The 24,400-nt window shown below is 46.4% G+C and overlaps 1 protein-coding gene across 1 annotated transcript in view; it reads left to right on the top strand.

Annotated features, from left to right (window-relative positions):
* The window catches only part of smyd3 (SET and MYND domain containing 3), a 1,321,352-nt gene that overhangs the window by 998,647 nt on the left and 298,305 nt on the right, over positions 1–24,400 (top strand). Inside the window, exon 6 of the mRNA XM_070889200.1 lies at positions 16,359–16,426. Within this exon, the coding sequence (XP_070745301.1) occupies positions 16,359–16,426 (68 nt within the window). The remainder of the gene's footprint in view (positions 1–16,358; positions 16,427–24,400) is intronic.

The raw sequence follows: 24,400 nt of genomic DNA, 5'->3' as shown, positions 1-24,400 counted from the left end.
CCCTTATTGCACGCATCCCTAATTTCTTGTTTGATGCTGTCCCCAACCTCACTACTTCTGTTTGGTGGTCTGTACACAACTCCCACTAGCGTTTTCTGCCCTATGGTATTCCACAGCTCCACCCATACAGATTCCACATTATCACAGCTAATGTCCTTCCCCACCTCCTTTTCCTTTCTGTCTCTCCTTCCTGAATGTTGAATACCACTAGATGTTGAGTTCCCAGCCTTGGTCACCCTGGAACCATATCTCCGTGATCCCAATTATATCATATTCATTAATTGCTGCCTGTGCAGTTAATTCGTCCACCTTATTACGAATACTCCTCGCATTGAGGCACAGAGCCTTCAGGCTTGTCTTTTTAACCTTTTAGAATTTTGCTGCAATGTGGCCCTTTTTGATTTTTGCCTTGGGTTTCTCTGCCCTCCACTTTTACTTTTCTTCTTTCTATCTTTTGCTTCTGCCCCTATTTTACTTCCCTCTATCTCCCTGCATAGGTTCCCACCCCCCTGCCATATTAGATTAGTTTAACCCCTCCCCAACAGTACCAGCAAACTCCCCCTAGGACATTAGTTCCGGTCCTGCCCAGGTGCAGACCGTCTGGTTAGTACTGGATCCATCTCCCCCAGGTGGGACCACTTTGTACTGGTCCCACCTCCTGGTTCCAATGTCCCAGGAATTTGAATCCCTCCCTTCTGGTACCTATCTTCCTTAGATACATCGTACTCCAGGTGTGGTCTCACCAAAGTCCTATATAATAGCAACAAGACTTCCTTACACTTATACTCCAAAGGCTTAGTCAAACTGATAGGTTTTGTGTAATGTATGTAGCCAAGTTTGCTGATGCCGCAAAGCTGGGTGGGAAAGCAAGTTGTAAGGAGGACACAAAAAATCTGCAAAAGGATATAGACAGACTAAGTGAGTGGGAAAAAAATTGACAGATGAAGTATAATGTGGGAATGTGTGAGGTTATCCACTTTGGCAGAAAAATAAAAAAGCAAATTATTATTTAAATGGAGAAAAATTACAAAATGCTGGAGTACAGAGGGTCTTGGGGGTCCTTGTGCATCAAACACAAAAAGTTAGTATGCAGGTAAAGCAAGTAATCAGGAAGGAAAATCGAATGTTGGCCTTTATTGCAAGGGGGATGGAGTATAAAAGCAGAGAAGTCCTGCTACAACCGTACAGGGTATTGCTGAGGCCACACCCAGCAAACTGCATACAGTTTTGATCTCCTTATTTAAGGAGGGATATACTTGCATTGAAGACAGTTCAGAGAATATTTGCTAGGTCGATTCCTGAGATGAAGAGGTTGACTTATGAAGAAAGGTTGAGTAGGTTGGGCCTATACTCATTGGAGTTCAGAAGAATGAGAGGTGATCTTATTGAAATACATAAGATACTGAGGGGGCTCGACAAGGTAGATGCAGAGAGGATATTTCCACTCATGGGGGAATCTAGAACTCGGGACATAGTTTCAGAATAAGGGGTTGCCCATTTAAAACTGAGATGAGGAGGAATTTCTTCACTCAGAGGGTTGTAAATCTGTGAAATTCTCTTCCCCAGGGAGCTGTGGAGGCTGGGTCATTGAATATATTTAAGGCAGCGATAGACAGATTTTTGAGCGATAAGGGAATAAAGGGTTATGGGGAGCGAGAAGGGAAGTGGAGCAGAGCCCATGATCAGATCAGCCATGATCTTATTAAATGACGGAGCAGGCTTGAGGGCTCTTTCCACATAGCCCTGTAAATTATTTCCCTTCCAAGTATTTATCCAATTCCCTTTGGAAGTTATTATTGAATTTGCTTTCACCGCCCTTTTCAGACAGTGCGTCCAGATCATCATAACTCGCTGTGTAAACATTTTTTTTAATCATGTCGCCTCTGCTTCTTTCGCCAATATGTGGTGCAGGAGATGGGAGGGACTGTTTTTTTTTTTGAAAGTTCAACCATAACAGTGAGAGGAAACTCATCTATATCCTTCGTGTGACTTTGAACTAATCTTTTTTTAAAAACCGTGTTGAATGTAAGGTTAGATAGATTCTGGAGATTTACTGGACTAACTTTGGGAAGCAGGAATAAAATGAGGAACTTTTTCTCAGGCTTCATTTGAATGGATTGGGTGGAGCTGGTGATGAAGTGGATTGTACGTTGTAGCATCATAGAAACTTACAGCACAGAAGGAGGCCATTTCGGCCCATCGTGTCTGCTCCGGTCGACCAAGAGCTATCCAGCCTAATCCCACATTCCAGCTCTTGGTCCATAGCCCTATAGATTACAGCACATTAAGTGCACATCCAAGTATTTTTTAAATGTGGTGAGGCTTTCTGCCTCTACCAGCCTTTCAGACAGTGAGTCCCAGACCCTCTGGGTGAAGAAATTTCCCCTCATATCTCCTCTAAATCTCCCCTCAATTCCTTTAAATCTATGCCCCTTGGTGGTTGACTCCTCTGTCTAGGGAAACAGGTCCTTCCTATACACTCTATCCAGGCCCCTCATAATTTTATGCACCTCAATCTGGTCTCCTTTCAGCCTCCTCTGTTCCAAAGAAAACAGACCCAGCATCTCCAATATTTCCTCATAGCCAAAATTCTCCAGTCCAGGCAACATTCTTGTCAATCTCCTCTGCACCCTTTCCAGTACAATCACATCTTTCCTGTAATGTGGTGACCAGAACTGCACACAGTACTCCAGCTGCAGCCTAACCAGTGTTTTATACTGTTCAAACATAACCTCCTTGCTCATGTATTCCATGCCTCGACTAATAAAGGCAAGTATTCAATTAGCCGCCTCAACCACCTTATCTACCTGGCCTGCTACCTTCAGGGATCTGTGGACCTGCACTCCAAGGTCCCTTTGTTCCTCTACACTTTTCAGTGTCGTACCATTTAGTTAGAATTCCCCAAATGCATTACCTCACACTTATGTTGTCTATGGTAGGAGCGGCCTTTCCCTATTCCATGCCTTCTCACGTTCCTGCAAACACAGCTGTTATTCCCATTGTCCATTGCGGCCGTTTGTAAGAGCTCAATTAATGTCATCATTATATTTGTGTAACTCAAATATCCACTTTACAAGAAGCAGCATAAAGCTGCTCTCATAACCAGGAGTGAAGAATTTGAATTGTTACATAATCTCTTTTGTAGAAACTATTTTCATTGTAACCTGACAGCCCAGAGACTTGCTATAGTAACTTATTCCTTTCCCTTCCAACCTCCCCCACACCAAACCAATTGAGTTTTTAAAAAATCCATTCTTGGGACGTGGGCAACACTAGCAAGACCAGCTTCTATTTCCCATCCCTACTTGCCCTTGGGAAGGTGGTAGTGAACCTTCTTCTTGAACCGCTACAGTCTGCATGGTAAAGGAACTCCCACAGTGCTGTTAGAGAGGGAGTTCCAGGATTTTGACCCAGTAACGATGAAGGAACGCCGATATATGTCCACAAAACAAAAGCAAAATTCTGCGGATGTTGGAAATCTGAAATAGAAACAGAAAATGCTGGAAATACTCAGCAGGCCAGGCAGCATCTGTGGAGAGCGAAAGAGAGTTAACGAATCAGGTCGATGATCTTTTCTCAGAACTGGAAAAAGTTAGCGATGTAACAGATTTTTAAGCAAGTGTAGGGGCAGGGAAAGGGGGGAGGGGAGGAAAGAACATAAGGGAAGGTCTGTGATAAGATGGAAGGCAGGAGAGATTAAAAGATAAAGGGGATAATGGCGAAGCAAAAGGAGATGGTAATGAGACAAAGTAAGAAACAAAAGATCAGTCTAGATGAGATGGAAATGGCAGAATCATCAACCGCTGTCATGGGAAAAAAATAGGGGCAGAGGTTATGGTCTGAAACTGTTGAACTCGATGTTGAGTCCAGAAGGCTGTAAAGTGCCTAAATGAAAGATGAGGTGCTGTTCCTCATGTCCAAGTCAGGAGGTACTGCTGTTCCCAATGTACCTGCTGCCCTTGTCCTTCTGGGAAAATAGATTAAAATGTAGGACGGTTCATGCACAGTGGCGTACATTTAAGGAGATATTTCACAAATCTCAAGAAAAATATATTCCAGTGAGGAGAAAAGGGTGTAAAAGAAAAGATAGCCATCCGTGGCTAACTAAAGAAATAAAGGATGGTATCCAATTAAAAACAAGGGCCTACAAAGTGGCCAAAACTAGTGGGAGGACAGAAGATTGCGAAGCTTTTGAAAGCCAGCAAAGAATGACTGAAAAAATGATTAAGAAAGGGAAGATAGACTATGAAAGTAAACTAGCACGAAATATAAAAACAGATAGCAAGAGTTTCTATAGGTATATAAAAAGGAAAAGAGTGGTGAAAGTAAATGTTGGTCCCTTAGAGGATGAGACCGGGGAATTAGTAATGGGGAACATGGAGATGGCAGAAACTCTGATCAAATATTTTGTATCAGTCTTTACGGTAGAGGACACTAACAATATCCCAACAGTGGATAGTCAAGGGGCTATGGTGGGGGAGGAACTTAACACAATCACAATCACTAAGGAGGTGGCACTCAGTAAGATAATGGGACTAAAGGCAGATAAATCCCCTGGACCTGATGGCTTGCATCCTAGGGTCTTAAGAGAAGTAGCGGCAGGGATTGTGGATGCATTGGTTGTAATTTACCAAAATTCCCTGGATTTTGGAGAGGTCCCAGCTGATTGGAAAACTGCAAATGTAACGCTCCTATTTAAAAAAGGAGGCAGACAAAAAGCAGAAACTATAGACCAGTTAGCCTAACATCTGTGGTTGGGGAAAATGTTGGAGTCCATTATTAAAGAAGTAGTAGCAGGACATTTGGAAAAGCATAATTCAGTCAGGCAGAGTCAGCATGGATTTATGGAGGAGTATAATGTTGGAAAGTGTGAGGTCATGCACTTTGGCAGAAAAAAAATCAAAGAACAAGTTATTATTTAATTGGAGAAAAATTGCAAAGTGCTGCAGTGCAACGGGACCTGGGGGTACTTGTGCGTGAAACACAAAAGGTTAGTATGCAGGTACAGCAAGTGATCAGGAAGTCCAATGGAATCTTGGCCTTTATTGCAAAGGGGATGGAGTATAACAGCAGGGAAGTCTTGCTACAATTATATAGGGTATTGGTGAGGCCACACCTGGAATACTGCGTGCAGTTTTGGTTTCCATATTTAAGAAAGGATATACTTGCTTTGGAGGCAGTTCAGAGGAGGTTCACTAGGTTGATTCTAGAGATAAGGGGGTTGACTTATGAGGAAAGGTTGAGGAGGTTGGGCCTCTTCTCATTGGAATTCAGAAGAATGAGAGATGATCTTATCAAAATGTATAAGATTATGAGGGAGCTTGACAAGGTGGATGCAGAGAGGATGTTTCCACTGATAGGGGAGACTCGAACTAGGGGGCATAATCTTAGAATAAGGGGCCACCCATTTAAAACTGAGACGAGGAGAAATTTCTTCTCTCAGAGGGTTGTGGATCTGTGGAACTCGCTGCTTCAGTGAGCTGTAGAAGCTGGGATATGAATAAATTTAAGACAGAGATAGATAGCTTCCTAACCGTTAAGGGATTAAGGGGTTATGGGGAGCTGGCAGGGAAGTGGACCTGAGTCCATAATCAGATCAGCCATGATCGTATTAAATGGTGGGGCAGGTTCGAGGGGCCTTATGGCCTACTACTGCTCCTATTTCTTATGTTCTTATGTTCATGTTCTAAGTGGCCACTTCTTTAAGTCCTAATCCAAAGGTGTAGTATAATGGCTTGAACCACCATATTCGCTTTGCTGATGATAAAAAAAATCGTAATTGTTTTCATACCGTGAGATGCATGAGTTAGTAGTGGGAAGATAGGCGGACTGGTCTCGTAAGACTATGGGCCCAAATTTTGTCAATGCTAAGGCCCGCCCGAGTGCCGTCCAAAGGACCGCTGAGAGACCTGGCGGTACTTTGGCAGGGAGATTCCTCAAAAAGATCTGCAAAGACCGCCCGGTGGCAAAGAAACGACTTATGTCCCGTGTTATGTTCAGAATAACTCCACAAGACTGTATATTGTAAGCTCAAACTGTTGTGACCTTGGTCTCTTTAATGTAACTCCAGAGTGAGGAAGCAGCATGGTAGACTGCCTTTTATACCTGCTTGCCCAGGGTATGCAAGTGACCCTTGGGTCTCCCACAGGTGCACCCCCGGTGGCAAATCTTACACATTAGTAAAGTTTACATACATAACACCCTGAATGTGGGCGGCAGCGGGTGAGAGCTCCCAATCTCAGCGGTAAATGCAATCCTCGCCAAAGTGCCACCGAGGGTTGAGTCGGGCCCAGGGAGGGGGGGGGGGGCGGGGGAACACATAAAAATAAAAATTTACACAAAAAGTACCCACTGGAAAACCTTCAGGAGACCACATCCACCTGAATCACTGTAAAAAAATAAATAAAAGAAGTTTACTAACATTTTTTTTCAGATCTTCGTACTTACTGTTGGGGTTAGACCTGCCTCCACGCAGCAGTCGTTCCCCCTGCTGCCACCGACTCCCGCCACGAGGAAGCTGCTCGCTCGGCAGGCAGGTGGACTCTTACACGCCTTGCGTGCTAGCGGACATCAGCAAGTGGTTCCCAGCAGTCCTCCCCTCCCGCCAGCGGGAGGCCTAGAGGAAACTGGCACCGAGGGGAGACCGTCCAAAAAACTCAGCAGTAGCGGGCGGTGAGTGCACCAAATTCGGGGCCCTAGTGTTTTGGAGTCGTGGTAGAAGATCAGCCATGATCTTATTGAATTGTGGAGCAGGCTTGAGGGGCCGTACGTCCTACTCCTGCTATTTCATATATTTTTATGAAGGAAAACATTTCCTAAAATTGGATGAATGGCCAGCCCTGTTTGCATTTTCCCAATTGGAAGTTTCAGCCATGCCGTTTCCAGTGTCCGTGGTTTCCGAAGCTTCCGATAGGCTTTGTGGGCTGTGTTAGGACAGCTGTTTCATATTCTTATTTTGTTTTTAATCTACTACTGATTATTGACCAGCGTAGGGCTTTATGACTGCGATCGGGTTACACTGGAGGACCGACTGCAAACAAACATCCTCAAGTGGCCTCGCAGCGGCCATAAATCCTTGTTCTCATTAATAATGAGCTTGTAATGGCTCGTAATGCTTCATTTTTCATTTTCCTTTCTGTTTCCTGTCATTACCTTTGCATGGAGAGTATTCTCTGCTGACCATATGTCCTTCCCCCCCACCCCCCACTAATGTCCCTCCCCCCCAGCCCCCAAAAAGAAAAAAGTGAGGACGTGCGAGAGCTGGATGTATGAATGAACTGTGAAGCCTGTTGCCTGGCTGATTTCAAATCCCATTGTGGTTTTTTTCAATGGAAGATTGAATAAAAACTGGTGTGTTTGAAATTCTTGTCTACTCTCTCTCCACCGCAATGTCCTGTCCGTACTGGTGGTGGTGACTGGTGTAGGCATGGCTATCAAGTCTGCATGTCAAATCCGTTGATGTCCAGCTGAATTCTACTATGAGAATTATCACTGGTACGCTTTTAGCGACATGAACACTTTGATTGCCCGTGCTTGCAAACATCACACCACCACACCTACACCGCAAATATGCAGTATCCAGAGGATACAACCACTACACCTGTCATGTATGTAACCTTCATGTAGCAACACTGCAATACTGTATATACTTGAGAAATGCACACCTTGACCACAGGAGGTGAACTTGTGGGAGACACTCCTCACCTGGTCATCTAGGTATATAAAGGGAGGTCCCACGCAGGGTCATCACTTCTTGGTCCTGTGAATAAAGAGTGACCTTGTCCATAGATTGTGCCTCGTGTGGATTTGTGGTATTGTGTAAGGACTTTACAGTGGTGACGAGAAACGGGAATCAACGACCCACGAGAATGGCCACCGGTAGCACAGAGGAACGGTACTGTGTTGGTGAGCACTAGGACGATTTCATTGAGAGGCTCCAGCAGAGCTTTGTCACGAAGGACTGGCTGGGAGAGGCAGCGGCTGACAAGCGAAAGGCGCATCTCCTGACCAGCTATGGATCTAAGACTTACGCGCTCATGAAAGACCTGCTAGCACCCGAGAAGCCGGCGGACAAAACCTTTAAGAGCTCAGCAAGCTAATCAGTGAGCACCTCAAACCGACGAGCAGCATACACATGGCCCGACACAGATTCTATACACACCGACGTCGGGAAGGACAGAGCTTACCGGACTTCATTGCGGACCTCCGGCGCTTGGCCAGCCTCTGTAAGTTCACAGACGCCTGCAGGGGGGAGATGCTAAGGGATTTCTTTATTGAGGGCATCGGTCATGCCGGGATTTTTAGAAAGTTAATCGAGTCCATGGACTTGACCTTGGAAGCGGCGGCATTGCTGGCTCAGACTTTTATGGCGGGGGAGGAGGAAACCAAGATAATATACGCACGCAACTCTGACTGCAACGTGGCGATGGATTAGGGGGTCAATATCATAAACGCGACTCAGAGCCCAGCAGGCAGGCAAGGGAAGTTCGACACACCCCAGGCATCAATAGACCGCAGAACAGGTTTTCAACACAGACAATGGCAGGCTGAACGGACATTTATGCCATCCCAGTGGACAATGCATTCTGGGATGGGGCTATTGACACCCACTAACAGGGTGCTCAAGAGCAGTCAAAGGGACAATCAGCGAGGAATGCCTAGTAACAGCTCTTTTGTTCACAACAATAGGATGGTTGAGAAGGAAGCACTCTTTCTTCTGAGGCTTGTGTATAGCAACACTTAGGCAGCCATAAGAAAGGCCCTCCTCCACCAAATTTTAAATGCTGGATGCCTGGGCCTAACAAATTCCATGAGGTATGTTGGAGGATGGACCGCCCATCGTTTGCATGTCATTTATGTGCGTCTGACCTTGTGTGAGTGGATGCATCTTGTATTGCCAGACCTGCTCACAGGAATAGGAGGAGGCAGGTGTGTAGCATAGTGCATCCCGAACAATCTTCTGACTCTTCACTGGCCCCACCCCCCCCCACCCACCTCACATCCACCCAGAATCCGTCAGGAGAGGGCCGAAAAATCTAGTGCATGATCTTTCTCTACATCGGCGGTGCTCTTGATACAGCCCAACCGACCACTTGCAGCCTGCCTGGCCCCTCACCTTGGTTCTTTGTGCATCACTGGACCTCTGTTTAAGGTTGTTGTGTGAGGAGAGATTGAATCGAATGGGGCTATATTCTCTGGAGTTTAGAAGAATGAGAGGTGATCTTATTCAAATGTAGAACATTTTTAGAGGGCTTGACAGGGTAGATACCGAGAGGCGGTTTCCCCTGGCGGAGAGTCTAGAACTAGGGGACATAGTCTCAAGATAAGGGGTCAGCCATTTAGGACTGAGATGAGGAGAAATTTCTTCACTTGGAGGGTTGTGAATCTTTGAAATTCTCTACTCGAGAGGGTTGTGAATGCTCAGTCGTTGAGTATATTCAAGGCTGAGATCGATAGATTTTTGGACTCTAGGGGAATCAAGGAATATGGGGATAGGGTGGGAAAATGGAATTGAGATAGAAGATCAGCCATAATCTTACTGAATGTCAGAGTAGGCTCGAGGGGCCGTATGGCCTACTCCTGCTCCGAACTCTTATGCTCTTATATTTACAGCTGATTTGGTTGTGGAGTGTTGCTGACGCTGGCATCCATTGCCGTTCCTTCCCCTCTTGTATCTCCAGTGACAGTAAACAAAGAAACACTTTTAGGAGACGGGGCCTGTCCTGGCATCTATAGCGCAAGTGAAGGGGTCACTTGCAACACTCCACTGTAGCACAATTGGAAACAGGGAGATCGCCACATGACGAATTGTAGGCGCAGTCTTGTGACCAATCACTCCAAAACACAGTGGGCTTGAAATTTGGCTGGATATCACCTGTTTTTCACCAATGTCTGATGTTCTGAGTCTGAATGGTGCCAGGGGATGCCAATTTCCAAATTCCGTTTGCTATGCCGCTCCTTAAACCCCGTGCGTCTCGTGCCTGCTCCACGTCACCTGAAACGCCTCCAGTGCAAAGTGAATGGGGGTTTTGTAACCCCGTTGATCGCAGCTTCGTGAGCAGCTGCCTTCTCGGACATTTTTGAGTGCAGTTTGGTAGATAAGTGAAAAATGTGAAATGCGTCTGTATTAACAAGCTGCGAAACCGCTGGGGATTAGAAGGTTGCCGTTATCTGACACCATGCCATTTCTCAACACCAGCTGTTGCGTACCTACAATTTAACAACGAGATGCCACTTCACACCTAGCTGTCTCCTCTGGCTGGGTGGAAAGTGAAGAGCGACAGCTCGGAGTCCAGTGGCAGCTGTTACTGTTACCATGGGAGACTCGGGGGCTAAATACCAGCCAATTGCCACACATCTTTTCATGAATAAAAACCGCCAGTTTAGCGCTTATTACTGGTCGCTGTAATAGTGCAGCTAGCTCCCAATGCATGGGGTCCAAGTGGACTTGCTAAGCCTAGTGGCAGAAAACAAAACCATTTTTTTTCTTAAATAGTCAATAATAGCACTGGTCAGGTAGCTCAGATGGTTAGAGTATGGTGCTAATAATGCCAAGGTAGCGGGTTTAATCCCCATCCTGATGATCTACACTGTCTGCTACTGCTTTGACCGAAGGTCTGCGAATATTCCCGGCACAGGCTCGACAGGCAAAAATGGCCTTCTTCCATGCTGTAACCATTCTATGATTCTATGATAATAAATCCAATAGGGAATTTAGGAGAAACTTCTTTACCCAGCGAGTGGTTAGAATGTGGAACTCGCTACCACAAGGAGTGGTTGAGGTGAATAGTATAGATGCATTTAAAGGGAAGCTGGATAAGCCCACGAGGGGGAAAGGAATAGAAGGATATGGTGATGGGGTTAGATGTAGAGGGGTGGGAGGAGGCTCGAGTGGAACATAAACACCAGCATGGACGAGTTGGGCCGAATGGCCTGTTTCTGTGCTGTAAGTTCTATGTAAATTGGGTCTTCACGGCTGCTGGTCTTCACGCATTTGGCAAGTTTAATTTAGTATTGCTTCCAGCTGCGGGAAACCCACACATTGGAGGCAAGAACAAACTTGTTCTCTGATAAAGGGAGCGTTCTCCCCTGTTCCATTGAATATAAGAAAGCTTGTGCCATTGTGAATCTGACGTCCGAATACATCTTTTGCCTTATGCCTTCAGAACGGTCTGTGCTGAGTTTTGTTGGTGTCTTCACTCAAAAGTGGGTTTGCAACAAATTTTACTTATGTTACCTCTCCTTAGAATATCATCAGTTAGTGGCTGCGCAAAGGAGAATATCAAATGAGGCAAATTCCCAATGCAAGCAATTTTCTTTTCTTGGTGAACCTTGCTACTGATTTTGACTGAATTCCATACCATTTATAACTTTTTTGAAAACTATGCAAACCTTGCTTATATCATCAGTATTCCTACTGCTGTGCGATTCTGATGTGCTGTCCTACTGGGCTGGAAACACAGCTTGGAGCAGATCGTGGCCTAGCCTGGGGGGAATGGGGGTGGGGGTGAGGGAGCAGATAAGCAAGTCAGTTGGAGGTGCTGTGGCTCATTACAGATCTGCAAGCATATTATCTCACATTGGTAGGCCTCACGGCGCCTTCTTGTTTGACTTAATTGAAGAAAAAAAGACTTGCATTTATATAGCGCCTTTCACAACCACTGGACATCCCAAAGTGCTTTACAGCCAATGAATTACTTTTGGAGTATAGTCACTGTTGTAATGTAGGAAACACGGCAGCCAATTTGCGCTCAGCAAGGTTCCACAAGCAGCATTGTGATAATAACCGGTAATGTTTTTGTTCTGTTGATTGAGGGATAAATATTCGCCAGGATAACTCCTCTGCTCTTCTTTGAAATAGTGCCATGGAATCTTTTCCGACCACCTGCGAAGGCAGGTTTAACGTCTCATCTGAAAGCCGGCACCACCGACAGTGCAGCGCTCCTTCAGCACTGCACTGGAAGCATCAGCCTAGGATTTTTGTGCTCAAGTCTCTGGAATGGGACATGAACTCACAACCTTCTGACTCAGAGGCGAGAAACTTTTACATGTTGAACAAAACCTCTTGGCAAAATGGCAGCACATTTTGTTGTTTTATCAAAGTTCCCGAATGAACAGTGCAACCTTTAAATAAAGACTGAGTGAAATATAGCCCCCCCCACGCTCCCACCTCCCTATTATCTTTGCTCAGGGAACCATCAATTGCTTTGAACCAGCCCTCTTGTTACACAGCTGAACAAAAACCATTAATGATTATGAAGTACCATGCCATATTTAGCCATGTTAGACGATGGTTTACGTCGGGGAGATGTGTTAAAACACAGATGGGTTGGATTGCGACATGTGATTAATGTTGTTATTATGACAGCTGGTTTTGTATCCTGATGTATGATTACACCTAAGTATCACTTCCAGTAAAGTTACACTGTACTTTGTTCCATGTGCAGTTAAAGCAGTTCACACACTGTTATTATGTTTACATTCTCCCAACCGCTGTACCAGACCACAGAAGTGGGGAGTGCGTGGGTGGCCCTGGAATCGGTTGACCCAAAAAAAGTTTGGAATGGCAGAGTGAGGTTTTGTTTAATTTGGATCGCCGTTCACCTAATGGGATTAACTAGGGCTTAGCTTTTATTCTTCTGCTATTTAAACAAGCCGGGTTATTTTTTTAAATTGTGTTGCAATGTTAATAGTTCCACAAAGAATTTAGTAAGCCAACATTAATACAAATTAATTATGCCTTGAGTTAGCTTAGCTTGGGCCAGCTTGTGGAAACCCTTTAGCTGGCTCCTTCAGTTTTGTGTAAGAAATAGCTAAAAACCTCCTCGGCTCAAAAAGCCTAATTTTCAGAGATCATAGTACCCATGATGCACTACAGCCTCACTGCATTTTTTAAATTATTTATTCATTCACGGGATGTGGGTGTCGCTGGCTAAGCCAGCATTGATTACTCGGGGCCGAAATTCAGCCTCCCAAAAAGACCTCTTACTGTTGGGAAGCAGCGGCCACGCGGCGGAGTCGAGTGGCCGCCGATTTGGGGTCGAATGGCCGCCCCTTGCAAAATTCTCCTTTTAGTTTTTCTGCCGGCCCCCACTTCTGCCCCGCTGCTGCCAACCCCTCCTAAGCGCGTAATCAAAGCGCGCAACACTGATCTCCCGCACCTCCAGCCAAATTCACCTGCAAAAGTCTTCATCCCACCGTGCGGTGCCCCTGACAGCTTTTTCTGTCGGTGTACTGAGTTTTCAGTGGGTGCGGTGCTCATTCAAGGGGAGGGCGCACTTCCGCAACCGCCATGTTTTTTTTTTTGTCGCGCGACTGCCAGGTCAGGCCGACAATTATGCCACCAGGTTCGGCCGGGCCACCAACAGGCAGCCTGGCATCCCCTCTTGGGTGAAAGGCCGCTGGCCCAGCCGAAACCCTCCCTGGTGGCCCAGTGAATCGAAGTCTTAAAATGGCGAACGCTCTCCCCTTTAAGTGAAGGGGAGAGACGTGGTGATGCCCACGTCTCATAACGTCATCAGCGTCAGGCTAATGACTGACAGCGATGGAGACTCCGTCCCGCCTCCATTTCCGACCCGCTAGAATACTTCCCGCCGTACTTCCAGCCTGTTATGACTGACTTCCGGCCCGCTCCAAAACAATTGCCAATTGCCACCTCATCCACAGTGGCGGAAAATACACTTCAACAGCAGTAGGTACGACCCATTTCAGGCGGACCTGAATTTCTATCCCCCCCCCATCTCTAATTGCCCTTGAGAAGGTGGTGGTAAGCCGCTTTCTTGACCTGCTGCAGTCCGTGTGGTGAAGATTCTCCCACAGTCCTATTAGGGAGGGAGTTCCAGGATTTTGACCCAGTGACAATGAAGGAATGCCGATATATTTCCAAGTCAGGATGGTGTGTGACTTGGAGGGGGACTTGGAGGTGATGGTGTTCCCAAATGCCTGCTGCCCTTGCCATTCTAGGAGGTAGAGGTCGTGGATTTGGGAGGTGCTGCCAGAGAAGCTTTGGCGAGTTGCTACAATGCATCTTGTAGATGGTACATACTGCAGCCACGGTGCACCGGTGGTGGTGGGAGTGAATGTCTAAGGTGGTGGATACTTAGTTAATAAATATAAACATGCATCTTAGGTAATCAACTTTGAGGAGAGATATACATTGCCAGGAGCTGGTTTGCATTGCCTGATGGGGTGATGGAAGCAGATTCAATAGTAATATTCACAAAGGGAATTGGATAAATATTTGAAGGGGAAAAAAATTGCTGGGCTATGGGAAAATAGCAAGGAAGTGGGACTAATTGGATAGCCCTTTCAAAGAGCCAGCAGAGGCCCGATGGGCTGAATGGCCTCTTTCTGTGTTTTATGATTCTATGTCTGAATGATTTGGTTTTATTGGTGTAACCATTGCTCAGGATGCATAAGAACATAAGAATTAGGAACAGGAGTAGGCCATCTAGCCCCTCGAGCCTGCTCCGCCATTCAACAAGATCATGGCTGATCTGGCCGTGGACTCAGCTCCGATGGCCGGCTTTTACTAATGAATATGTCCCCATTGTGCAATGGTTTGCTGCGAGAGGATTGGTCACTGTCTACACGCGTTTGCTGCTCGGCTGACTCCTTTTTTGCAGGTTGGATGCTCTTGGTTGAAGATCAAGGGTGTTATCTTTGCGGGCCACACGTGAAGTTTGAATCCAGTCGCCACTAATATGCGTATAGTCAACTTGCTGATACTAATAGATAATGATGTTCAGTTGTATCCACTAACTAGACAACAGCGTCACAAGCAGTCCTTTCCAAACGTCCAGGGTCCATGAACTTCAAACAGGACAAACTAGCAAATAAGAAATATGAGCAAATATGACTTAGTTATCTTTGGTACAAAGGCTGGATTGCTTGGGCTTGCGGAGGATGTTCCCGGCCCACACGGGCCATTGTTTGGCGTCCCTGCTATAGATCATAAAATTGTCCTCTTTATCAGCTTCTTCATGTCGCGCAAAACCCATCAGAAATCATATCCCAGTTACATTGTACATGCCCATGCAACAGAATGGTTTGAGCAAGTAAGCCAGGCTGGTTATTCAGTGAGTTCAGTCGCGGTGGGGAGTAAAACGGTTCCCATCTTGTGTGAGTGGCCTATTTATCTAAAGCTAATGTTTGCTTTATATAGTTTTGAGTATACCATGGGATAAATTGTTCTATCTCACTTCAATGTGGTTGATGTTCTGTTGACATTGGTTCTGCTGATGCTTTCTTATTTCTGATTGTTCATGGTTGAGAGGGAATCGTATTATAGGAATACATTCACTGTTCTATTTCCACTAAACGTGCATTTGTAATTTTAAAATTAATGCATTTTTTAAAAGGTGCATCCATCACCAACACGGTGAAACACTGCACTGTTACAAATTGTGAGCTCAACTCATTGCACCATTATGACCTCCCCAAACGTAGCACCATCTTCTCACCTCCCATCACTGCCGTATCCAGACTCAGCTGCACCAGGGCTACCCTACGTAACTGCATCACTATCCCTCCGCTAAACCATCTGTACACAGCCAAGAAACAACACCATCCTTCCACCACACCATCCGTACCCTGCTTATCAACATTACTATCTCTCCAAAAAACATCCTTATTCTGCCCCATCAAACCCAATCCTGTTGCTCCACCAATCTATCTGTACCCATTCCAAACCCAGCCCTGTCACTCCACCAATCTATCTGTACCCAGCCCAGACATAGTCCTGTCCCTATCAATCTATCAGTATCCATTCCAGACCCAGCCCTATCGCTCCATCAATCTATCTGTGCATTTCTAGACACAGCCCTCTACCGCACCATGGCTCTTCTGTCGAGACACAGCCCTGTCCCTCTACTGCATCACTGCTCTCCTGTCCAGACACAGCCCCGTCCCTCCACTGCACCATCCGTACCCTACCAGACATGGATCACACCAGTATCCTTTCTCATCTCTTAGAAAGTGCTGATGAAATGCATGTCTGCTTTTGCTGCCTCCCCTTGTACTGGGCACTAAAATATATAACATTTTACATGAGATTTCCACCATCGCGCAGGCTTTTCTTGTCACACAGTTTGCACAGCGAGCCAGTTCCTCAGTGGAGAACAATCAGTAAAGTTACTCTACTCCAAACACAGGGCACACTAATAGCTGCCCATTAATATTTTCTTTACTCTTTATGTGGCATGCTGTTGAGATCGAATAAGGATGTGTGAATTGAGAAGTGGTGCAGTGGAATCTCTGCACAGCTAAAAGTGCAGGCACCCCCCCACACACACACACAGCGTCCGGGTTTCCTCGTGGAGGCTTGGTGTAATGTGGGACTTTTCTTCTTGTTTACACAGGTGACGTGCAACTGTTTCACTGTCAGCGACGGGGAGATGCAGGAAGTTGGCGTTGGCCTCTATCCCAGGTACCGTGAGTGGAGACTGAGCAAACCTGTAACTCATGCTGCACGAGCTTTGGCTTCTTACCTTTAATTTGCTCTCTTAAAATTAAACTAAACTGCTTCTTGGATGTTGGCTCGTATGGTGTGGCAGCTCTGCAAATTGTAAACTTGTTTTTTTTCCCCAAAGCGTTCTCCTTCACACTTCTCTGCATTTTACTCCGTTAAAGGTGCTATATAAATGCAAATTGCTGTTGCATTGATCCGCGTCTGCCACTTATCTGGCCACACTGCTAACCTACCCATGTCATACAATCATTCAGCATGGAAGGAGGCTATTCGGCCCATCGTGCCTGTGCCAGAAAGAGCTATTCAATTAGTCTCATTGCCCTGAATTAAGCGTAGATGTAAGTTAGATATTAAAATCGAGGATGCATCATCCAAACTTTCTTATTCAAAATTGCTATCAGATTTAAAGCTACTACTTCCCACTGCTCTGATTGGTGGTGAAGTCATTGCAAGGCAGTCGGCAATGAGGGTGAAGCAGATTCAATGCTGGTATCCACTGTAGGTATAGACCGAGAAATTGGAACCTTTAGCGGCGGCTGTTAAGGCCGGGTTGGAATTAAAAAGTGGCGCTGCCTTGCTTCCGCCCTCCTACGGCGTGGAATGCCGCGGCCGCCATATTGGGCAGGTCGGCTGCGCTGCCATTGCCAGCGCTCGCCATAAGTGTTTTAATTCCAGGAGCGTGAACTCAATCGGCATGCAACGCCGAATTGACACATGCTCAGCGATTTTGGACATCGCCACTCCTCTTACCGCCCTCGCCAAAGCACGTCCATGCACGCAGCCATTAACCTCGGCCCGCTTTCAGGCCCGTTTTCAGGCTTAATCACATTTCTAGGCCATAATCTATATGAGGTGTATTGTGGAAAACATTTTTTTAGCTAAACATGGAAGTAAACGTGTCCTCCTAAAATCTCTGGCATTCTTCCTCGCATTTTGCCATGGCCCCTTATTTTGTCATCATCAGCAAACTTTATGATGATTCCTCCTGTGCCTCACGTCCAAATGACTTCTATAAATGATAAACAAAAGAAATCCAAGCATAGATCCCTGGGGCACAGCTCAGCCCACATCCAGCCAACATCAGTTTACCCCTATTTCTCGCTTTCTGCCCCCTAACCACCTCTTCCTTGCGGCTACATTTCTATTAGTACCACGAGCCTTCGTTTCATAAGCAGTCTCTCACATGGCACCATGTCAAAAATTCTCCAGTTTGCAACTCAGTCTTACAGCCCTCCTTAAACTCTCCCTCCCTCCCCTCCTCCCGATGGAGTGTTAAACCGTTTCAGTCCATGCCTATCCCTGGAATCTCCAGGCCGTTTCCAACTAAATATTTGTCCACAAGCAAAATACTGCAGATGCTGGAAATCGGGAATAAAAAGAAAAATTGCTGGAAACACTCAGCAGGTCAGGCATCATCTGTGGAGCGAGAAACAGAGTTAATGTTTCAGCTCGACGACTTTTCATCAGAAGTATTTGTCCAACTCCTTTTCAAAGGAGATATTCGCTCAGCTTCGACTTTTACTTGGAGTCCTTCCACATATCTACCAGTTTGTGGGGAAACAAGTCTCATCTTTATTCTTGCTTAAGGCTGCTAAATCCGTGCACTCTAACAATGCTAGTCAATTAGTTTCTTTACACCCACGTTATTTAGAAACATAGAAATCTACAGCGCAGAAGGAGGCCATTCCGGCCCATCGTGTCCACGCCGGCCGACAAAAAGCCACATGGCCCTCGGTCAGCAGCCCTAAAGGTTACATATAAACCTATGAAAAATGACGGAAAGGCAAAGAGCACCCAGCCCAACCAATCCGCCTCACACAACTGCGACACCCCTTATACTGAAACAGTCTACACTCCATCCCAACCGGAGCCATGTGATCTCCTGGAAGAGGCAAAAACCAGATTAAAAACCCAGGCCAATTTAGGGAGAAAAATCTGGGAAAATTCCTCTCTGACCCATTCAGGCGATCGAAACTAGTCCAGGAGATCACCCTGGCCGTACTCTATTCCCTGCAGTACTTACCATTATATCTGCTCCATCTAACAAAAGGTCATCTAGTCTAATCCCAATTACCAGCTCTAGGTCCTTAACCCTACAGGTTACTGTACTCAGTGCCCAGCCAACCATCTCTTAAAAGTGGTGAGGGTTTCTGCATCTACCAGGCAACGAGTTCCAGATCCCCACAACCCTCTGCGTAAAACCCCCCCCCCCGTCAAATCCCCTCTGAACCTTCCACCAACCACCTTAAAACTATGCCCCCCTCGTTATAGACCCCTCCACCAATGGAAATAGACCCTTACTATCCACTATGTCCAGGCCGCTCAATATTTTGTACACCTCAATGAGGTCTCCTCTCAACCTCCTCTGTTCCAATGAGAACAAACCCAGCCTATCCAATCTGTCCTCATAACTAAGATTCTCCATTCCAGGCAGCATCCTAGTAAATCTCCTCTGCACCCTCTCCAGTGCAATCATGTCCTTCCTATAATATGGCGACCAGAACTGCACGCAATACTCCAGCTGTGGCCTAACCAAAGTATTATACAATTTAAGCATAACCTCCCTGCTCTTATATTCTATGCCTTGGCCAATAAAGGCAAGCATTCCGTATGCCTTCTTAACCACCTTATCCACCTGGTCTGCTACTTTCAGGGATCTGTGGATAGGCACTCCAAGGTGCCTTTGATCATCTACACTATTAAGTGGCCTACCGCTTAATGTGTATACCCTTTCCTTATTAGCCCTTCCAAAGTGCATCACCTCACACTTCTCTGAATTAAATTCCATTTGCCACTGCTCTGACCATCTGACTAGTCGATTGGTATCCTCCTGCAGCCCATGACTTTCCTCTTCATTATCAACCACACACCCAATTTTAGTGTTGTCTGCAAACTTCTTAACCATACTCCCTATATTCAAATCTAAATCGTTGATATTTACCATAAAAAGCAAAGGTCCCAGTACTGAGCCCTGCGGAACCCCACTGTAAACATCCTTCCAGTCACAAAAACATCCATCAATCATTACCCTTTGCTTCCTACCTCCAAGCCAATTTTGGATCCAACTTGACATTTTGTCCTGTATCCTACGGGCTTTAACCTTCGTGACCAGTCTACCATGTGAGACCTTATCAAAAGCTTTGCTAAAGTCCATATATACTACATCGCACGCACCACCCTCATCGACCCTCTTGGTTACCTCCTCAAAAAATTCAATCAGGTTCGTCAGACACGATCTTCCCTTAACAAATCCATGCTGACTGTCCCTAATTAATCCCTGCCTTTCCAAATGCAGATTTATCCTGTCTTTCAGGATTTTTTCCAATAATTTTCCCACCACTGAGTGGCCTGTCCCTTTCTCCCTTCTTAAACAAGGGTACTACATTAGCAGTCCTCCAATCCTCTGGCACCATGCCCAGATCCAAAGGGATTGGAAAATGATGGTCAAGGCCTCTGCTATTTCCTCTTTTACTTCGCTCAACAGCCTGGGATACATTTCATCCGGGCCTGGGGACTTATCTACTTTCAAAGTTGCTAAACCCCTTAACACTTCCTTTCTCATTAGATTTATTTCATCCAGAATATCACACTCCTCTTTGATAGCAGTATCTGCATTGCCCCTTTCCTTTGTGAAAACAGATGCAAAGTATTTGTTAAGAACCCTCCCAACATCTTCTGCCTCCACACAAAGATTACCCTTATGGTCTCTAATAGGCCCTACCCTTTCTTTAGTTACTCTCTTAATATATTTATAGAACATCTTAGGGTTTTCCTTAATTTTACTGGCCAAGAATTTCTCATGCTCTCTCTTAGCATTCCTAATATCCTTTTTAATTTTGCCTCTTAGCTTTCTATATTCCTCTAAAGATTCTATAGTATTTAGCCATTGATATATGACATAAGCAGCCCTTTTTTTCTTAATCCTCCCCTGTAAGTCCCGAGACATCCAGGGGGCTCAAGAATTATTTTTCCCAACCTTTTCTTTAAGGGCATATGTTTGGCCTGAGCCTTCCGGATCTCCTCCTTAAACGGCTCCCACTGTTCCGACACTGATTTACCCACAAGTAGCTGTTTCCAGTCCACCATGGTTAAATCACTCCTTAACTTAGCAAAATTAGCTTTTCTCCAATTCAGAACATTTATTCCAGGCCTATTCTTGTCCTTATCCATAACCAACTTGAATCTGACTGCAGTATGGTCACTGGCACTCAAGTGCTCTCCTACAAATACCCCTTCAACCTGCCCAGCTTCATTCCCCAAAACTAAATCCAAGACCGCCCCCTCTCGTGTTGGGCTTGCTACATACTGACTAAAAAAGTTCTCTTGAATGCATTTCAAGAATTCCACTCCCTTTATGTCCTTCACACTAAATTTGTCCCAATCAATATTTGGATAGTTAAAATCCCCTACTATTACTACCCTATGATTTTTGGACTTCACATATTTGCCTACATATTTGCTCCTCTATCTCCCTCCCACTGTTTGGGGGTCTATAATACACGCCCAACAGTGTGATTGCCCCTTTTTTATTTTTCAATTTGATGCATATGGCCTCATTTGATGATCCCTCTAACATATCATCCCTCCTCACCGCTGTAATATTTTCCTTAATCAGTACCGCAAGCCCCCCCCCCCCCCACCTCCTCTTTACCCCCCTCTCTATCTTGTCTAAAAATCCTGTAGCCAGGAATATTGATCTGCCAAACCTGCCCCTCTTTCAGCCATGTTTCTGTAATGTGTATAATGTCATACTCCCAAGTGTCTACCTGTGCTCTCAGCTCATCCGCCGTATTCGCTATACTCCTTGCATTAAAGTATATACAATTCAGCACAGGAAGACCTCCTTGCTTACTACATACTAAACCCTGTTTCCTCTGTCTTACAGATTCGCTTTCTAGATTTTTGCTATCCAATTTCAGCTTTACTTCCTTCCCTTTTGAATTCGTTCTCAGGTTCTCATCCCCCTGCCAAGCTGGTTTAAACTCTCCTCAACAGCACTTGCAAAACTCCCCGCGAGGATATTGGTCCCGGCGCTGTTGAGGTGCAACCCGTCTGGTTTGTACAGATCCCATCTCCCCCAGAAGCGGTCCCAATGCTTCAAGAATTTAAAACCCTCCCTCCTACATGCAGCCACGTGTTCATCCTCTCTATTCTTATTTCTTATACTCATTAACACGTGGCACTGGTAGTAACCCGGCGATTACTACCTTTGAGATCCGACCCTTTAATTTTCTTCCTAGCTCCCTGAATTCTTCCTGTAGGACCTCATCCCTTATTTTACCTATGTCATTGGTCCTGATATGGACCACGACCTCTAGCTGTTTACCCTCTCTCTCCCCTCCGCCCCGCCCCCCCCCCCCCCCACCCCCAGGATGCCCTGCGTCCGCTCTGTGACATCCTTGATCCTTACCGACTCGCCGACCTCCTGACTCGCCGACCTCAGGGCCTTACCGATTCGCTGACCTCAGGGCCTTACCGACTCGCCGACCTCAGGGCCTTACCGACTCGCCGACCTCCTGACTCGCCGACCTCAGGGCCTCTGCATTTTCTCAGACCTTTCAATTTGTTTTTCTCTGAAAACTAGCTTAACTCTCTATAATTTACTTTCCAAGGACCTCAGGCTGAATATTAATGGGGAAGGTGAGCTGGGGGTGGGCGGGCACTGAGGCCTTCCACAGACCCTATTGAATTTAACGGCAGGGTCTGATTTGAATGGGAAGCCTCTGTTCCCCACCCGCCGCCAGCCAGATTGAGAGGCTGGCTGGTGCTGGGCGGGTAGGCCTGTGGCACTAGGCCGCAGAGAGGAAAGAGGGAGAGATCGGCTGGAGGCGGCCAGCTGAGCCCGGGGGGGGGCGGGGGGGCAGGGTCTGACAAGATCGGAGGCGACCTAGATGAGCGGGGTGCGGGATCTGAACTACAGCCAGGGTCCAGGGAGCGGTCATAGCAGCAGGGCAGGGGGTGAGTGGGTTGGGCAGGAGGAGGGGGGTTTCTGATCATTGATTGGGTGCCGGAGGAGCAGACATGGGTGTGGGTGGGGCGGGTGAGGGATCGTTCTGAGCATCAATCGGGAGCCAGGCACCGGAGACAACAAAGCGGTGGGGGGGGGGGGGGGGTTCTGCACATCGATTGGGGCCAGGGAGTAAAGATAGCAGCAGGGGACCAGAGGAGCAGACATAGTAGCGGTGGTGTGGGAGGGCGGATCCCGATGATCGGGAGGTGCCAGGGAGTGGCTTGGGAAGAGGTGCAGTAGGGGGATCCCTAGGAGCGGGGGGCGTGGAGGAAGTTGGGAGGCCTCATGGGAGTTCTGTGGGGGGGAGGGGGATTTGTGGCCTGCGGGAGAGATCGGAGCCCTCGTGTGGGGGAGAGGGGCTCTGATCGCGCGGGGTGTGCAAGGTAAGGGACGGTGAATCCAGGAGCTAAGTGTAAAGGCACTTACCTCCTGGATCCAGCAGTCCTCGCCTTGCTTTAGTTGGTGAGTTTCATGAGTTCTGCAAAACCTAACCAGCTAAAGTTAAATACAAAATGGAGGTTAAAGCAGTTTACTTCCAGCCTCATTATAATATTTAAATAGACAACCTACCTCCCGGCAGCGGATTGGCTGCCCACCTCCGTTAAAACTGGAACTGTGCGGGTTGGAGGTGGGTTCATGTCGGGATTCAGATTTTGAACACTTTAACAAAAGGAAATGCTATACGTCACGGATATAAAATGAGATCTTTGAAAGTGTACGTGTAGAACTGTGTAACGTTCATGCTCAGCAATTGGTCTAACATGGTTTTTTTTGGAAGGGAGAGATTCTTTTCTCCTCTCTATGTAAAGAGTAACAGGAGCTATAGAAAACACACCAAGTGCAACAGAGGTGAGACACTGCGCAGCTAGAGTGGAGCTGTGTCTCTCTCTGGTTGAGAGGCAGAGGCAGCACTTGTCGTGCCAGCATTGTCGTGCAATCAATCAGGGCTAAAACTGACCCGGGGTAACAGTTTTCTGGAGAGCTTGCAAACTGAGAAAAGAATGTTGGCAACGGGAGTACTTTATAAAAATATATATATATATATCCAACAAAAGTTCCCTCTAATTTGTTTTTCATGTGTGGTTGCTTTAAATGTGCTGCGCGATATTTTTTCCAGCAGCAACAGCTGGTGAGCGGCCTGCGTGGGATCTCCTGATCCATGGTCGCGAACCTTGGGGGGAACGTTGTATCCAACCAAACAGTGCATTGGATCGTTGGGTGACGATTTTGTTTCGGGATTAATCGATGAAGAATATCCTGGGGGGCATTCCTTTAATTGCCACATTTTCAACAAAATGGGTTGAGGAGGGGAGGGCAGTGAAATTGGTCACTACCAGGAGTGCGAAAGGGGCTGCTAGCAAATCAACAGCCCATTTTACACTGTGCCCGATTACCTTTTCCATTGGTTAAGCAACGCCTCGATTTTAAAATTTTCATCCTTGTTTTCAAATGGCCTCGCCCCTCCCTATCTCTGTAATCTCCCCCAGCCCCACAATCCTTCGCGATCTCTGTGCTCCTCCAATTCTGACCTCTTGCACATCCCCGATTTTAATTGCTCCACCATTGGTGGCCGTGCCTTCAGCTGTCTGGGCCCTAAGCGCTGGAATTCCTGCCCTAAATTGCACTGGAGAGGGTACAGAGGAGATTTACGAGGATGTTGCCTGGACTGGAGAATTTTAGCTCTGAGGTAAGATTGGATAGGCTGGGTTTGTTTTCTTTTGGAACAGAGGAGGCTGAGAGGAGACCTTATTGAGGTGTATAAAATTATGAGGGGCCTAGATAGAGTGGATAGGAAGGACGTATTTCCTTTAGCAGAGGGGTCAATAACCAGGGGGCAAAAATTTCAAGTAATTGGTAGGAGATTTAGAGAGGACTTGAGGGGAAATTTCTTCACCCAGAGGATGGTGGGGGTCTGGAACTCA

The sequence above is a fragment of the Pristiophorus japonicus genome, chromosome 9 (assembly GCF_044704955.1).
Source record: "Pristiophorus japonicus isolate sPriJap1 chromosome 9, sPriJap1.hap1, whole genome shotgun sequence".
NCBI classification, from domain to species: domain Eukaryota; kingdom Metazoa; phylum Chordata; class Chondrichthyes; family Pristiophoridae; genus Pristiophorus; species Pristiophorus japonicus.
Note: the sequence above shows the minus strand (reverse complement) of the source record. Positions and strands in the feature narration are given on the sequence as shown.